Source organism: Schistocerca gregaria, chromosome 4 (genome assembly GCF_023897955.1).
Source record: "Schistocerca gregaria isolate iqSchGreg1 chromosome 4, iqSchGreg1.2, whole genome shotgun sequence".
NCBI lineage: Eukaryota > Metazoa > Arthropoda > Insecta > Orthoptera > Acrididae > Schistocerca > Schistocerca gregaria.
In genome coordinates, this window is record NC_064923.1 from 350,575,071 (window position 1) to 350,593,418 (window position 18,348).

At 41.5% G+C, this 18,348-nt stretch overlaps 1 protein-coding gene across 1 annotated transcript in view; it reads left to right on the forward strand.

The window, feature by feature from the left end:
- The window catches only part of LOC126268023 (trophoblast glycoprotein-like), an 83,439-nt gene extending 67,284 nt beyond the window's left edge, over positions 1-16,155 (forward strand). Inside the window, exon 4 of the mRNA XM_049973440.1 lies at positions 11,142-16,155. Within this exon, the coding sequence (XP_049829397.1) occupies positions 11,142-11,492 (351 nt within the window). The 3' untranslated portion in view covers positions 11,493-16,155. The remainder of the gene's footprint in view (positions 1-11,141) is intronic.
- The last annotated feature ends 2,193 nt before the right edge of the window (positions 16,156-18,348 follow it).

The following is an 18,348-nucleotide window of genomic DNA, read 5'->3' on the forward strand; positions in this document are numbered from 1 at the left end:
ACTGTGGTATTGGTTTAAAGGAACGGTGGCTGTATAATGGAACAGCTGTCCAACAGCTCCATCTATCCCTTGCAGTTAAGAAAGAAAAAATTGAGAGCTAGTTAAAAATACTATTAATTTATTGGAAACAAACTGTTTTATCCTATTATCAATCATATTTTTGATTTAATTGATTCCTTCTTGAATCATTTTAACATTTTTCTTATAATGCAAAGCGGAGGCCATTTTCATTTCTTTTATTCAGGAGGTTAATTAGTATCAAATATCGTAAAGACTCTAGAACAGGAGGTAAGAACCACAAACGATTTTTCAATTTCTCTAAGACTAGATGAGAGAGACAACTTGGTATTTACTAAGCTTTAAAAGCATACTGAAATCGAAATACAGAGCCCTGAGTTCTGAAGGACCACAGACATTTTAGAAAGGCCTTCGACGTACGCAGTGGTAAGAAAAACTAAATTGATAAACTGCATCCTCTTCATGTTAAAATTTATCAGTTTCGTGAACATTTCAAGCAATAGATAGCTTTCGCCATCCATCTTACAGGATGGATAGGCCCTAGAGTTCGAAAAGGTACACCTTGAAATGATTCTTTGTCAAGAGAGATCGCCGTTAGTTTTAAAACTTTACGTTTAGGCTAGTGTTATACACAACTTTTGGCCCTCTTTTCCATGTTATGTTAAACTACCGAAAAATGCATCAAATTACCAGCACTGACCTCGTATAGTGTATTTCTTTTCTTTTGTTTTCAAATACATTTATTTGAGTCATTTATATTATAACTGCATAAATACATAACCTACTTAATTATGAAATCTCTTATTCAGTTCATCTTCACCTCTTCACAGCGACCTCTATTCAACAAAGAAGCTCTTCTCTCTTTCACAGATAAATGGTGATCGATTCCGTCATGAATTCAACGGTTGACTGATCAGTAGTAGTGATCTTTAAATAACACATGCTGTGTCGTCAGTTAAAAAACACTATTTTTGCTTATGTATTTTGGATGTTCTCCCAACATATTTCTGAAATTGTCTCTGTTATTAACACAAAGCTTGTAATTTTGAAACGCGGTATTTTGGATGTTCTCCCAACATATTTCTGAAATTGTCTCTGTTATTAACACAAAGCTTGTAATTTTGAAACGCGGTTTCATAGTTTTAAGACTACATTTTTTTTACCGATGAAATAAATTTACTATTTCAATTTTTATCCTGTGCTGCAAGAACATATGATAAATTCCTCTGAGTTGCCATACGCCTCCCAATGCCAGTTTCTGCAGCCCACTTACTGCTACTTCTATATCCATACTTCCTTTACAGCTAGTTCAACAGTAGTTCCATCTGCAGTAGTAACAGTAGATACTGGCAAAAAGGTTAAAATATCTTAAAATTACTTGTTTTATTGGTAATGTTTTTGTTGTTCTATTGTCTACATATCACTTTCTTTATTGGAGTCAGAATTCATCATAACTGATGTCACAGCAAATAGATCTATTCTCGATTTATTATCTGAAAGTTTGTCAACTTGAAAGTTATAGATTACCTGTGACTTTGGAGCCGTTACTCTTATACACACTTTCCATATTATTTGAATGTATGATTTGGCTTTTAGTAATAATTTCAGATTATTTTCTTCTTCTGCTTCAGCTCTGTAGACATTTCTTCCGCTCTTTCGAGTCTAACGTAAAGGTTTCTTCAGTTGTATATTCTATTTCTTTTATTTCATAAAGCCCATTCATAAGCTGTGGTGTCTGGTGATCAATTGTTCTATCACTTTTAGACGTAAGCATCCAGTTGGGTTTAAATGGAAAAGATTCCTTTAGTAAGGTCCTTAGAATCTTGCAGAGTAAAATAAATGAGGTAATTCAGAAGTATTCCTAGCGTCATCCCTCATTTTTTGCTTCAAATAATTTTGTGCACTTTTCAAATTAGATATGTTGCTAACAATATCATGACGAAAAACCTGCAACACAGGTCACACATTTTAGCTTCAGAAACACCAATAACAAATCTGTGCCATTTTATCCTAGCTTCTGAGGCAGAAGCGAATCACAGTAGCTCTCTTTTAAATTCGCCTAGGTCATACTCGCATTTGTCATCGAAACAAGTAATACATTGTTACAGATCTTGAGAAATGCTTCCAAAGCAACGTGGTACCCAGATTTTTCCGATGGATCTACGTCTTCTGCAAATTCATTTGGTTTCAGTAACATACCTTCAGTCCACCTGCAGAGCTGAGTTTTAGCGTACATGGCTGCCAGGAGGTGCACCTGGGTTCGATTCCTGGTACTGCCTAAGTTTTTTTTCCATGGTGAGGCAACGCACGGGGTGCACTCAGCCTCATGGTACCAATTGAGGAGCTACTTGACGTAGCACATGGTCGGGAAAGTCAGTAAAACGACCGGGAGAGTGGTCTACTGACCAAATGCCTCTGCATCATTTCTCAAGCAAACGCTTTGTAAATTCATGTGTTGCAATTAGTTTTCCTTCAGGATGGCAGCTGTTTATGAACCTTACTGAATCCGCTCTCTGCCGTCACCGAAAAAACACTTTTATCACCAATCACGAAAAAAATAAAACTTATTTTGATTTTTAAAATCAGAGGTACTAAATGGTGTAAACAGTGTGTGATTAGGACCATAATCTACTCAAGTGTTCACGCAGAGCACAGGAGATTTTCATGAACATTTACTCATTATCTGAACACCCTTTTAGCAACGCTCAGCATAACATGAAAAATAAGGCAAAAAATGCTATACCGACGATCTTCATGAAAGCGATCGGCAACCCTTCGGACACTTCGGACACGCGTGCAGCCTACATGGCCCCCGCATGTCTCAGAGTGGCTGACTCGCACTGTCGCAGCAACGGGGAAACACGGCGGCAGTACGAGTGCTAACAAAGGCTGCCACTTCCAAGGAACCTATTCGCTTCGCCGCACACGTGACCAGAGAATATTGCCACGGGTATTCCGTCGCCGGTCGCCATAGCTATACAAATTAGTTCTTCCGGCTTCGAGAGCCTCACCTAGCCTCCGGGCAGGTGCTACACAGCCCATCGTCCTAGGACACCCTCGAAGCCTATTGTAGGGGCCGATGCCGTTGTATTCAGTATTCACCGTTGTTCCCTTGGTGCAGTCACACTGTATCCAGGATACACTTTCCTGCTCACATACTGTTGTTATTTAGGACAGCATAATCGGACTTAGGATATTTTCCATATAAGTGTATTTGCCTATAAAGATGCTAATTGTGATACTTTGTCAGACTCTGGAATCATCATACCGTCAAGTCTTCATACCTGTCAGACACTGTAATCGTGATTTTGTTATTATCGTCGAAGCAGACGTTTCTCTCTTTTGTCAGTAAACTTTTGTAAACTTTGGACACTGTTTTCCCTGTGTCACTATTAACGAAGCATGAAAAATGGTAGGTGTGGAGCACAAAGCAAATAACAAGCATAGAATAAAAAACATGTACAGAATTTAAAACTACTAATGTTGTTAAATTAAATAAATGTCTTTAAACGTCAACAAAACGACACCTGTACCCGCCGTTGCCACAGATCTAAATAGAAAATAACGAAACCAGATCTACAGAGCTGAGTTTCGTGGCAGTTGCCATGGTCTGTAAGCAACAGAAGGACAAGCTCTTAACTACCATGATCATTCTCAGTGTTTGACCTAAGTTCAGGACCAGATCTACAGAGTGTGGCACCCTAGGCTAAAGCCTTTTCGGCTACCCACTCCTCTCCTTCGTTTCCGACTTTCGATGTTTCTCTCTTTTCATAGATCTTTTGTACGCACAAAATTAAGACGCTGTAAGGAATCCGTGATCCCACAAGCATAGATGCTAGTATCCGACGCCAAGGTCGACAGTAGACAGGGGTCGATTGTTGAGCGCTGCAGTAGGCAGTGAGACTAGTGTCGAGGGCAGAGTAGCACTGAAGTGTGTCGAGTGACGAGTGGTGCGGGAGAGACAGGCAAGAATGGTGGTCGAGTGAGTTGTAAACGGTAAAATTGACCGGAGTATGACGAGTGAGCACGTCCCCCTGATCGTCTTGGGGTTGAGCCTCACTAATATCGATTCGCGAGTGATATGAAACAGAAAGTGACAAGTGCTGAAATACGTGTTTCGCGTCAACCGCGTCGGCCAGCAACAACCATGGATTGCAGTAAGGATTGTTGTGAAAGTTAACCATCAGCATTGCGTGTGACGAAGTAATGAAAATCAACAACCAATAAAAAGATGTAGCTGTGATTAGACATGTAAGGCGAAGGTAGCAACTGCTTCAGCATTCGTGTGTTAGCAGGTAATATATATATCAGTTTGTACATCGCAACCTTTGTGGTCCTTAATAATAGACAAACTTTCTATCATTTCCACTATTCAATCTCAGAACAGCCGCACTCGGTTGAAATACCCCCGAAACTAGCAGAAAAACCGATAGCCTTTCTTCCATTAAGCACACGGTCATATAATCATAATAATTAACTATTTGGCGGCTTCGATAAATTACACAAAATCCAATAAATGAATTAAACGGGAGTGTTTCAACGGCATGCCACAAAAGACTAATCACTGATGGGATTGCTTAAACGAAACTTACTGCAATGGATTCTGTTTTTATAAAAGTTATGTTTCTTCTTAGTGTCATCTTTCTTCCGTGAAAAGGAGAACTCAGCATATCGAGGGGACCAGCACGCTCGACGTACGTGGTGTCGTATTTTTTATTGGATGGGTGTACGCAGGAGAAAAATGTAGTAGCTGTTTTCAGTTTGCAACAACAACGAAACAATTCGTGCTAATGCGATTTGTTCGCAAAAAGAAAATAAGTAACTGTGTGAATGGCATCTCCCTTTGTTTCGTTCAGTAGTTCGTTTAATATTTTGTGCCTACCTCCGATCTGCCACTAGGCTTCCAACACAGTAATATGAGGCCTAAACATCATTCGATCAAACTGGCTCTTGCAGCTCTCTTATCCCTTTCCAACAGCACCAACTACCATTCTGCCCTCAAACATGTACCTACAAACAGCTGCCGGAAAGATGAGGCGGCGCCGTTTGCTTGGTGTGGTAGCACGTTTAGTAGTGCTGCGATAACAGACTATTCACCGTCCATGTCTATTGCACTATTTTTCCGTTTTATAACTTTTCAGTAATTTATTTTCCTGTTTTTCAGAAACCACCACGTTCCCCCACACCCTGTTACTAAGTTAGCATCGTGTTCACACTTCGCTCGCTTATCCCTTTAGATGTGCAGAGATGGTCGAATTGTGATAACTTCTGGGCCTGGAAAAGGATCTTCTGTCTTCTTGTATGTCCTTTGGCCGAGAGGTCTTTTCAGACAGTTCGGCCTCGGCACTGTTGCTTTCTTAGCACCAGCCGCAGATCATGCGTAGGTAATTAAAGATCATACCTACTGGCATAAGTGTCCGCAATTATAGGCAAGAGGTGGGTGATCTGAGTATAGGTTGATTGGCGACTCCATAGAGTGCTGTATGCACAACGACCTTATGATAAATAAAATTAGAAGGAAGGTCAGCATTGGCCGTAATTTTGATGATTTATTAACAGGAAAATCGATTTTCGATCACATAATGATCATCTTCAGTGTTTTAGCGTACAAATTAAAGTTCGTAGGCACTGGTATCTAGTTATTAGCAGTAACAGAAGCTATGAAACGATAATAGCTTCTGTTACTGCTAATAACTAGACACGAGCTTTAATTTGTACGCTGAAGCACTGAAAATGATCATTATGTGATCGAAAATCGATTTTGCTGTTAATAAATCATCAAATTAACTGAGTATAGGTATTTTATTCTCAGTAATTTATACTAATGACTGCCTGCGACTCTACTGGAGTGCAAGTCTAACAATATCGAGCGCAACAAGGAATACTGTGACTTTAGCAATAAGTATACACCTTTGGGCTTTTTGGTAGCCATATTGTTCACATGAAATTTTGCTGACTCCTTGGTGCAATGGCGGTTAGGACGGTCTTTCGCATTCATTGTGTTTGCGAACCTTTACAGAACCGTGTCGAAATAGTGTCCTCAGTCTTCTCTCTGTCATTTGCTCCTACAGCAGTTTCCGAGGTGAAAAAATGGCTTGGTCCAGCACCATTGCGTGAAGATTCCTAGCGTGCATAGACTGACGGAAAAAATCTTAACACCAAGAAGGAGTTGTGTATATGAAGATGGTATCTTACGGGCATGTCCGAAAGAACAGATACGATCTTCATACATATATATATATATATATAGTTAAGGCTCACCGGCCATTTGATAATCTTCTGTGCAGATTCACTAACAGCGCCCGAACTCTTACGGGAGTCGGCAAAAAGCCGCGAGTAATGAGTATAATGGGCAGGGGCACTATGAATATAGTGTGGGACAATAAGGTGGGAACGTGGTTCTGTCCTCGGTGGCTCAGATGGATAGAGCGTCTGCCACGTAAGCAGGAGATCCTGGGTTCGAGTCCCGGTGGGGGACACATTTTCAACTGTCCCCGTTGACTTATATCAACGCCTGTATGCAGCTAGGGGTATTCACTTCATGTAAGGAGTTGTGTGACATGAACTAAGTTGGCAGGCGTGTTTCTACATCTGATGATGATATGAAAGAATATTCACAAGTGAATGAAGCTGAGGGTTCCGTTGCATTATTTGTTTACATCGATCACGTCATGTCATCACTTACCTGGTTTGTGCAAGAGTAAATTCACAGACAGTAATATTACCAGAAAACTTAAAACACGTATAACAAAATGAACTGCAGCTATAAAACATATAATAAGGCGGCATTTTGTGGAACATTCACCGAGATATATCTGGCAGTTGGGTCAAGCCTGCCTACAACCTGTCGAAGTCATTGAAGAATTTTCAAACTGTTATTCGGGGAGACTCGTTATGCGTTAAATGAGCAAAAAAAAAAAAAATGTGATATGTGATCTGAGGTTTTCCCGGCGAATGTGCTGTATCTAAGGTTCTCGGGTGTCTAGGCCGGATCCGATCGTCGAAGTTCCACGATATTTCGGCGAAAACCGTTCCGTCATCATCAGGTGGTGCTGATGGAATTCCATCGGCACCACCTCATGATGGCGGAACTGTTATTCGCCGAAATATCGTGGAACTTCGACGGTCGGATCCGTCTGGACACCCGAGAACCTCGGATACAAAAAATGTGTGCTTTTTAGACTATTATGTTTACCTTCAGCAAGATCACGCTCAGTTGGGTCAAGCCCCTCCCAAAACAAAATCATGGATCTGCCACTGCGAATGAGAAAAATTGTAGGTGTTGGCTGTTTATTGTTGTTTGTTTACTGAGTGCGGGATGAAAATTAATGTTTGTCAATGCACTGACCGTGGAAACTAAATCATGGAATCGGATTCTAGCTCTACAATCAATGAAAATCGGTCGGCGCATTTAAAAGATTACGTTAACCTTGTAACCATATCGGGAGAACAAATACTTTGCGATTGTAGACTGCGCTTACCTAAAAAAATCAACAAGCAGGGCTCACACTTCCAGCCGTAACAATTTGAAGCAACACAACGAGAACATAAGAATCCCAGTACGTTTGAAGAAAGAGTGAATGCGGGGTCCGGTCGAGGAAACTCAAAAGATACGTCAGTGTTGGACATTCAGATATCTACAGCGGAGCCAGTAACAGTAATCCAGTTTAAATAAATACGACAGAGAAACGGGAGAGTCTTTTGGCGTAGCAGCAACTGGCAGCGGTGTGTCCCAAGTTAGTGTGGACCAATGTTCTTTCACAAGTCGCACAATCGAAGTCATTTGAGACTGGTAACTGAAGTTCAGTTTCGAGTAGAATTCTGGGCAGACGCAACGTTGTGAGCGTAATCGATTAAAGCAACATCTTATTAAAGGAAATACGCACCGAGAATCAAATTCTGGGCAGACGCATCGTTGTGAACGTAATCGATTAAAGCAACATCTTATTAAAGGAAGTATGCACCGAGAATCAAATACTACCTTATTCTCCCGTATTTTGATTCTCCAGTGATTTACTCTTGATAACTAAATAATTATAAAAGTAATTTATTAAATAATTAAACTGCTCTTTTTTATCTTAGATGTTCTATCTAAACTTTGCCAACCATAAAATGCACATGAGCGTTTGGCGAGATTGGCCAGGAGGCCCCTTGTGGGCCAGGTCCGGCCGCCTTGGTGCAGGCCTTATTACATTTGACGTCACATTTGGCGACCTGCGCGCCGGATGGCGATGGTTACATGATGATGAAAACAACGCAACACCCAGTCCCTGAGCGGAGAAAATCCCCGACTCAGCCAGGAATCGAACCCGGGCCCGTAGAACTGCAATCCGTCACGCTGACCACTCAGCTATCGGAGTGGACTGCCAACCATAAATTTTCATTTAAGCAACGGTAATGCGTTTGATTCCATAGCTCAATTCACTATACCCACAATATAAAGTTTACTATTCCGAGTCAATGATTAAAAATTAACTGTAACTTGTGGTAAATCTTCTGTAATGTAACACTTTAACGTTCAACGAAGTTAAATTTTTTGATAACGGATTAACGATTAGTGAAGTTAACTATTTCATTAGCGATGCCCAACTGTGCCTGGTATAAAGACATGGGGTCCGGGACTCCCGTATCATATAAGTGAAATTACACATAACCAAGTAGCTGTGTAGTGAAACTGAAAGATAAGGAGAATTTTCGTTTGAGAGTGTTGCTACAGCGTATATACGACGTAGTGTGACTCCGATGTGGGTATATGAGCACCGACCTAAAGGCAAGAAATTATTGTGGCACTACTGCCTTTCCAACGTATGTGCAGTAAATGGCGAAACGTCAACTATGGCGACATTATAACAAATGTGTTCAAACTGGAGAAAGAGGAATGTGTATGGGTCATCATGTCTGTGGAAAGCCACCGTCGAGGAACAGTGTGACAATGTGACAAGTGACAAGGGGTGCTGCTGTTCATGATAATGCCGTCCTCACATCGCAAATGTGATAAAACGGAAGTTACGCAAAGTGGAAGACACTCAAGTGGCCGTCCTATTGATCTCATCGCTCCTCTCGCGATTATCACGCCTTTAGTCCTTTAAAAAAGGTCTTGAAGGGTCGACTATTCCTGTGGGACGAGGATGTACACGGACTTAACGGCGCAGCAGGACACAGTTTTCACCAACATGGTGCAATGGTGGGACGACTGCATCAATGCCAACGGTGATTTTTCCTGAGTGACATACCAATTCTGGGCTATACGACATTCCGACGGAAACTTTTGATCGCCCCTTATATTCTGATTTTCCATCATACAACGAAAAAGGAATATGCACTATCGATAGTCAACAAGGCCATCGATACGCCTGAACTATCGATACCACTGTCGGCTGTCGCCTCTATCTATATGTATAATACTATTGGCCATTAAAATTGCTACACCACGAAGATGACATGCTACAGACGCGAAATTTAACCGACAGGAAGAAGATGCTGTGATATCCAAATGATTAACTTTTCAGAGCATTCACACAAGGTTGGCGCCGGTGGCGACACCTACAACGTGCTGACATGAGGAAAGTTTCCAACCGATTTCTCATACACAAACAGCAGTTGACCGGCGTTGCCTGGTGAAACGTTGTTGTGATGCCTCGTGTAATAAGGAAGAGAAATGCGAACCATCACGTTTCCGACTTTGATAAAGGTCGGATTGTAGCCTATCGCGATTGCGGTTTATCGTTGGTCGAGATCCAACAACTGTTAGCAGAATATGGAATCGGTGGGTTCAGGAGGGTAATATGGAACGCCGTGCTAGATCATAACGGCCTCATATCACTAACAGTCGAGACGACAGGCATCTTATCTGCATGGCTGTAGCGGATCGCGCAGCCATGTCTCGATTCCTGAGTCAACAGATGGGGGCGTTTGCAGCAGCATGGACTATCAGCTCGGAGACCATGGCTGCGGTTACCCTTGACGCTGCATCACAGACAGGAGCGCCTGCGACGGTGTACTCAACGACGAACCTGGGTGCACGAATGGCAAAACGTCATTTTTTCGGATGAATCTAGGTTCTGTTTACAGCATCATGATGGTCATATCCGTGTTTGGCGACATTGCGGTGAACGCACATTGGAAGCGTGTATTCGTCATCGCCATACTGGCGTATCACCCGGCATGATGCTATAGGGTGCCATTGCTTACACGTCTCGGCCACCTCTTGTTCGCATTGACGGCACTGTGAACAGTGGACGTTACATTTCAGATGTGTTACGACCCGTGGCTATGCCCTTCATTCAATCCCTGCGAAACCCTACATTTCAGCAGGATAATGCACGACCGCATGTTGCAGATCCTGTACAGGCCTTTCTGGATACAGAAAATGTTCGACTGCTGCCTTAGCCAGCACATTCTCCAGATCTCTCACCAATTGAAAACGTCTGGTCAGTGGTGGCCGAGCAACTGGCTCGTCACAATACGCCAGTCACTACTCTTGATGAACTGTGGTATCGTGTTGAAGCTGCATGGGCAGATGTACCTGTACCCGCCATCCAAGCTTTGTTTGACTCAATGCCCTGCCGTAACAAGGCCGTTATTACGGCCAGAGGTGGTTGTTCTGGGTACTGATTTCTCAGGATCGATGCACCCAAATTGCGTGAAAATGTAATCACGTCAGTTCCAATGAATACCCGTTTGTCATCTGCATTTCTTCTTGGTGTAGCAGTTTTAATGGCCAGTAGTGTATTAGAAGACTGAGTCGAAGTACATGGAATTAATAAATAAATGTGTTTTCAAATGAAATGAAAAGCACGAGTCTATTTAAAGTCTTCTCTACCACGTCTAGATCCCGTGAACATAGCGCGGCCGTGTACGTGGGATTAAACGCAGTAACTGCGACAGATGGTGTTACAAACCTTATTAGAGATATTAAACAAGCATAATGCTGCATTGGACCCACTCTTTGACAAAATTCCGGCTACGTGCTTGATAGGATGAACTGATCGAATGGGTCGTGGAAGTAGATCTGGAGACGTGAGACTGTACGCGCTTGTGATTGTGCACATTTGTCCGCAGATGCTGTTTATATGTAATTCTTTTCACCATACGATAAATAAACAAGCACCCTGTTCCCGTAGGTGCGCCACTGCAGCCTGACATCAGTGCCGGAGGCGGCGCTGGAGGTTCTGTCGGACACGGCGCCGTCCGCCGAGCTGGACACGCGCGGAAACCCTTCGGCGGGACCGCACTGCCGCCAGCTGCGGCAGCGCTTGCGCTACAACGAGGCGGCGCCCCGACTGCTGTGCGACGCCGCTCGCGCCGGCCGCCTGCGCCGGCCGCCGAGCCTCCTGGTCGCCCTCTGGTGCGTCGTCGCCATCGTCTCCGTCGTAACTGCCCTGGCCTGCCTCTGGCGCTGGCGCTACGGGAAAGGCGCGAGCACCGGCGTGCCCTATCGCCGCTTCTTCATCCGTGGCAGCGTGGACGCCTAATATTTACCGTAGTTCGTGTACAGCTTAACAGCCTCCTCGGATTGTGAATGGATTTTATGTATCACTCGAAATACGAACAGAGTCGAGGAGACTGATTCGTTAGGAGACAGAGTTTCCAAGTTGTTATAAAACTATTTTAGTATCCTCTGCCGTTCCCATTATCTATAGTGGGCTGCCAAATTAAAACCGTACACCAGTCACAATGGGACCATGAAATGGTTCCATTCAAAAGTAATCAGTACACGTGTTAAGACATTCCCACTGGGAGACAAGACGATCAGTTCCTGTTTTGTAGCATGCAGTTGGCCACCGATGGATAGACCACACCTGCTCTTACACTTCCTCATCTGAATGAAACGGGACATCCACGCATGTCTTTCTTTAGGTCGCCAATGATGTGAAAAACACACGTTGGAAGATCTGGACTGTACAGAGACTGCTGCAGTGTCTCCCAACCAAATCACTGAATTGTAGCCTTTGTCTGATTGGCAATGTGTGGGTCGGAATTGTCGTGCAACACGATGATGCTGTCTGACGGCATTCCTGGGCGTTTTTACTTTATGGCAGGTCATAGTCTCTGTAAATTGTCTTCATAGCGCTATGCTTCGATCGTGGTCCCACGATCAAAGTACTCGATGGGCACAGGGCCTTGCAGTTGTAGATCATTATAACCTTACCAGGACTTGTGTGAACGGTTCTGGATTTTTTTAGCAGGGGAAATGTGAAAAGTCTGTAGAGTGTTGGCTTTGCCATTTGCCCTCGGGCTTGAGATGATGGCACAATGTAAAGTCATTACGACCTCCTTCCTCACCTCTAGAGACCCTCTGGTTGCCGAGTTCCTCGACTGCAGAACCACAATCAGTGCACAGCGCTATGAAAACACTTTGCAGAAACTGTGATGCACCATGAAGTCAAAACGCCCACGAATGTTCTCAGACAGAATCGCCTGTTCCACGATAATGGTCACACTTACACTGCCAATTTTATGAAGGCTACACTTCAGCATTCTGGTTGCAAAACACTGAGGCAACATCTCTACAGCCCAGATGTGATTTTCACATTGTTGGCAACCTGAAGTAAGACATGCATGGATGTCATTTTCAATCAGATGAGAAAATGCAAGTCAGTGTGGATCTGCCAGCGGCCAACCGCATTCTATGACACAGAAACTGATCATCTTGTCTCTCAGTAGGGTCAATGTCTTAATGTGCGTGGTTCTTACTTTTGAATGGCACCCTTCCGTGGTCCCATTGTGGTGGGTGTTTGGTTCTTATTTGGTTGCCTCTCATAATCTGGCACTATCTAGAGTGCCAATGTAGCACACGAGGAATCACTCGAAATAATAGGCTTACTGACTAGAACAATTTTTAAAAAGACAATAATAATATTAATAATAATAATTACTTCATGTGGCTGAATGGGCAGGCACACGTGTCTCAATTGGACACTATTTCGGCGACTTGCGCATCCCTTATCTACTCCAGCTATTCACCTGGGTAAAGGGAACCTATAGTGTAATACGCTGAATCCTAACTATGTTTCTTTCTTGGTGCCTACTCACAACATTGCGAGGCGAATTCTAGATTGAAGGCAGGCTAAAAGTTTCTGTCATCTGGTCAGGATCCTATGACCTTCTGGGTTCCAGACGTGTGTTTTACCATTTTTTAACTAATCTGTTATGAATTGAAATACAAGAATTACATGCTTTTACAGATGTTGATGCACAGCTTAACCATTATCAGTATAGCCTACAAATTATTTACACTAAACAAGAAATTCGTAATAATAACAATATGATGCTGATGGTGTTTGTGGTGGTGGTGGTGGTGATGATGATGATGATGATGATGATGATGATGATGACGACGACTATGTAAAAAAGGTCGACTATAGCTGTGAATGTTTTGTATCCACAGGCACATTTTTTTTAACTACATAAATTATTGTTAGTTCCTCTTTCCTTTATCCTATATTGTATATTGTTTGCACTGTTTTCAATTGTAATTTTGAGAAATTAAACAGTAGGATTGTAACAGTTGCTACAGGTTTAAAGTTTTTTTCTGCAATAAGAATTTCACATGTATTACAAGGAAAATGAATAAGTGATATTTATCTTAATTATATGAATAATTTGTTCAGTTTTTTGTAGCTGAAAGTGATTAGTCCAGTTTTGTTAATAAAACAAATGAAATTAGATGTCAGATGTTAAATACGTCATTTCCTTCTCTTACTTTTAAAATAATAATGATAAAATTATAAAAAACACAATGTTACACCAAACAACAATTTGTCTATGTTGCATCCGCATGTGTGATCTTGAAGTAGTTTGCATTTTAAGTCTGTTTCCTTTGTAACTTGAAATTGTTTTCTCAATTTTCCTATTTCATTACATGATTATGTCAACAATGCATGCTCTTCATTGTCATTTTGGTTTTTTAACCTGTCTTGAGAATCACATGCAAATAATTGCACTCTATCACTCCATATCTGGTTCTAATTTTGCAGTGACAAATAGTCGATAAATTCCTATACATCAGTGCCCCTGAGTTTGGCGAGAAAAGATGCTAAGTGTCCAACATGCCAGGCTAGTGCCCTGTGTTTATGCGTCGGGCATAAATTTCCAATCTCACAGCAAATCTTGGTCAACATTTACCATATTTAAAATGGTTCTCACCCAGTTCCTCCACCACTACTCCCCACTTTAAAAATATGCACATCAGTTATTGTGGAATCTACTGTGTGCATCACCTAATGCTTGTATATCATTTAATTTTGTGAACTGTTCAAGATATTGAAACGAGGTTTTAGGCATGTGATGCACCATGAAGAAATTATCTGAAAAGAGAGGAAACTGGTAGATATGATGTACATCTACAGACATACAAATGATTAAAATTTCAGAAAAATTGGGTGATTTATTCAAGAGAAAGAACTTCACAAATTAAGCAAGTCAATAATGTGTTATCCACATCTGGCCCTTAAGCAAGAAGTTGCCGGCTTGTCGTTATTGATAAGAGTATCTGGATGGCTTCTTGAGTGATATCGTACCATATCTTGTCCAATTGGCTTATCAGAGTGTCAGAACCCTGAGCTGATTGAAGGGCCCTCCCCATAATGCTCCAAATGTTCTCAGTTGGAGATAGATCTAGAGATCTTGTCAGTCAAGGTAGGGTCTGGCAAGCATTAAAACAAGCAGTAGAAACACTCACCATGAACAGGTGGGCATTGTCTTGCTGGAATGTAAGCCCAGGATGGCTTGCCATGAAGAGCAACAAAATGTTAACATACTGCTGTGATTAAGGGTGCCGCAGGTGACAACTGAGGGTTTCTTGCTATGAAAGAAATGGCACCTCAGACCATCACTGATGGTTGTCAGACTGTATGGTGGATGCCAGTCAGATCAGTATCCCACTACTCCCCTGGGTGTCTCTGGACACATCTTTAACTCAGAATCTCATTGACTGGAATAGAATTGTCTTCAGTGATGAGTCCAGCTTTGAACTGAACCCCAATGATTAGCAAACAGCTTAAACTGCCAAGTGAGGCTCTCATGTCAGACTCCGTCTTTATATGCAGCACAAAGACAGGCTTAGGCTACCAACTACTAAACATGATTCCTCTTGGCCCTAATTTGTATGACAAAGATATAAGTCACTTATGATTGTTGTAACTGAAATGATAGGTAGCTTCTAAATATCAGATGGGGCTTAGGAAAATTATTCCAAATGTGTAATGTGCACCAAACATGTTTAAGTGGACACATTTTGTGGAAACAAGTCAACAGCCAAAAGGCTTGAGACAACAATGCATGCTGACACAAGAGCCGTACATGGCAGTGTTTACACCGCAATAGCCGATTCTCACCAGCTTGTCTTTCTATCCTTCAATTTTTTTGATATTTTCGGGAGAAGTTTCAACGCCAGATTAACAGCATTGTATTACTGTACTCATCTTTTCAACAATTTTTGAATGCCATTAAACAGTATATCAACCCATTTTAAAAAACACTGCTTCAATGTATCAGCTGACAACTGAGTTAAGTGGATTAAACATGTAACAAACTTATGTGCCCCTTTGTGTACTATAAAAATGCTGAAAATCTATATTAAATATTTTGAACAATTTATGAAATAAAAGAGGTGCACTACTCAGGTGATTCATCCTGTATAAACATACATACATCACATATCATAGCTCATTACCACAAACACATGTTATGGTGCTCAACAGTGGGGCTGTTGGTCCAATTCCTAGTCAGAGAGAAGGCAGTCCCATCACCAGTGTTTGACTCCAATGGGAGGAGAGGTGGTGGCTTACAGTTCCAAAACACCATACTTCAGCCAGTATCATAAGTTATGTATCAGACCTTTCCACAGCATCACATGGACTTGTAGTATGGATTTACTGCAGGGTAAGAGTGGGCGAGTGGTTCTCTGCTGGGGGTTGGTGATTGAGTGGGTGAATGAGACAGCCAATGAGTTGATAGAACACTTTATTGATGGACACAAACACACCATTCAGCACATCCGAAACAGACAGACTGCAGACAACAAGAGTGATTTGATTTGTTTTTTATTTGGTTCTGTTGATTAGATGTACAAAGGGTGTACTAGTAATACAGAACAAGTCACATGAAATAATAAAAAATTATGTCAGCACTTTATCTATCATACAAATACTTATTTTCTATGAACAATTAATTGTGGACAATATTGCAACCTGCATTTCAGTGGTACAAGTTCAAGTGAATGCTTAAAATAGCTGAATGAATGGAAGTAAACATTTTTATCGCAATGCCACAAATAAACAATGAAATTTACATTTTGTTATTATGATTTAAATTAAAATACAAAACTTTTATCTTCATCACATAAGTGCATTCAAGTGAATATCTAATAGTGGAGAATAAATGGTAATACACATTTTAACTATTATATAAATATATTTAAATTTTGTCACTATAATTTATATCAGAAGTACACAATTTTGTCTTCATAACATAACTAAAGATTTTCTTTCCTCTATTTTTACTCGAAAGGATGCCTTATTACTCTAGGAATTCATTCATTTTGTAAGTTTGTTCTCTGAAGAATGTTTTTAGTTTTATTTTTAATATCTGCATGTTATCAGTTTCCATTTTTATACTGGTGGGAAGCTCGTTATATACTTTTGTTACTGACCCTATGGACTTTTGTCAGAGTTGCAGACCTTTGGTGGAAATTTTTCCCCTGTATTCTGTTATGCTTGTGAACGCCACAGTTTTTGTGGAATACTTCATTGTTGCTGTCTACAAACGTCATCAGTGAGTATATATACTGATTTTTAACAGTAAATATCCTGAGAATCTTAAAGAGACCTCTGCAGGATGTTCTGTTAGAGACCCCACATAACAACCTCTCTGCTCATTTTTGTAGTTTGAAGAATATTTCAATCCCTGTAGCATTTCCCCAGAAGATAATACCTTAGGGAGTATAGAATGGAAATATGCAAAATTTGACAAAAGCACTATTTCTCTGTTAACAAGGTGAGAAATAGCTCTCAGGGCAAAACATGCTGTGCTAAGTGTTTTGACCAGGTGATCAGTTTGCTCTTTCCATCTCAGCTGGTTGTGTATCTAGATGCCTAAGAATTTTGTATGTGTGTTTTCATAACATTTTGGTTGTTGATCTCCATTTCGGGAACTTAGAGCGTTTTATTTACTGTCTGAATCTGTATAATGTAAGTTTTTGAAAAATTTAGGGTTAGGCTATTTGCTGTGAATCATTTGTGCTTTTCGTTGGTGGCTGTTACAACTGTATCTTGCATTGCAGAGTTTCCGACCATTGATCAGAATTTTTGTATCATCTACAAACATTACCATTTTTCCTCAGGTGTGCCGACACAGGTGTTTCCCATGGATGGTAGTGATGACCCAGATACCACACCCTGCTGCAGGACGATGGTGTAGCAGTGGGGCAAAGTTTCTGTGCTTGGGTAGCAATAACTGGCATAGGCTGCATGTCATCAGATGACCCAGCTGTGATGGCTTTCTAATGGGTTGGTCCTGCCAGTTTAAATCCAATTTCCACATGCTGACAGTTGCAGAAGGCCCTCTTCACTGAGGCCATGTCAAAACATCCGAAATGGTATCGATGGTTTGGTGCAGTGTACAGGTCAGTCACTCATACAACAGTGATCCAAGTGATGTCCCTCACATGGAAGTGTCTGTTGCAGAAGGCACATCTACCGATGCTGCTCAACTACTAGTCCATTGGCCTGCAATGTCAACCGGGTTTTGGTCGGTGGGCTGCAATCTTGGCTGTTGATGTTTGAACCATTACAGCGTCAGGACATGTAACATTGTTGGTGGTGATGTGTCAACTGCATGAAGACAAAGTTCAGCAGCAGTCTTGGTGCTATTCAGGAGATATGGACTATGTCCCTTCATTGACTTTTTGTACATAGCAACATAATGATTATACAGTACACAAACACATCAGTCATCCACACAATACACATAGACACCTGACACTTCACAACAGACTATAGGAAGGCAAGGACAAACCTTCTAAACTTTGATAATCTGGCACAGGATCACAATAGTGGATGCTGACTTCTGCCCCCTGTGCTCTTTCAGTGAGCAACAGTACAGGACTGGCCATAATTGTTTTGAGACCCACAGAGACATGATATATGTATATTGTCCTACTGCCACAATTACTCTTCAGGTAGTTTTGGAGAGTAAATAAGTCCCCCTCTCCTTCCTCTCCCCTGCATTGAATTCCTCAGCTTGCTATTTCTGCCACTCAGGAATTACATTTCAGCACATTTTATCTGCAAAACATTGAGAGGTAAGTCATTTCTTTTGATGCTGGTA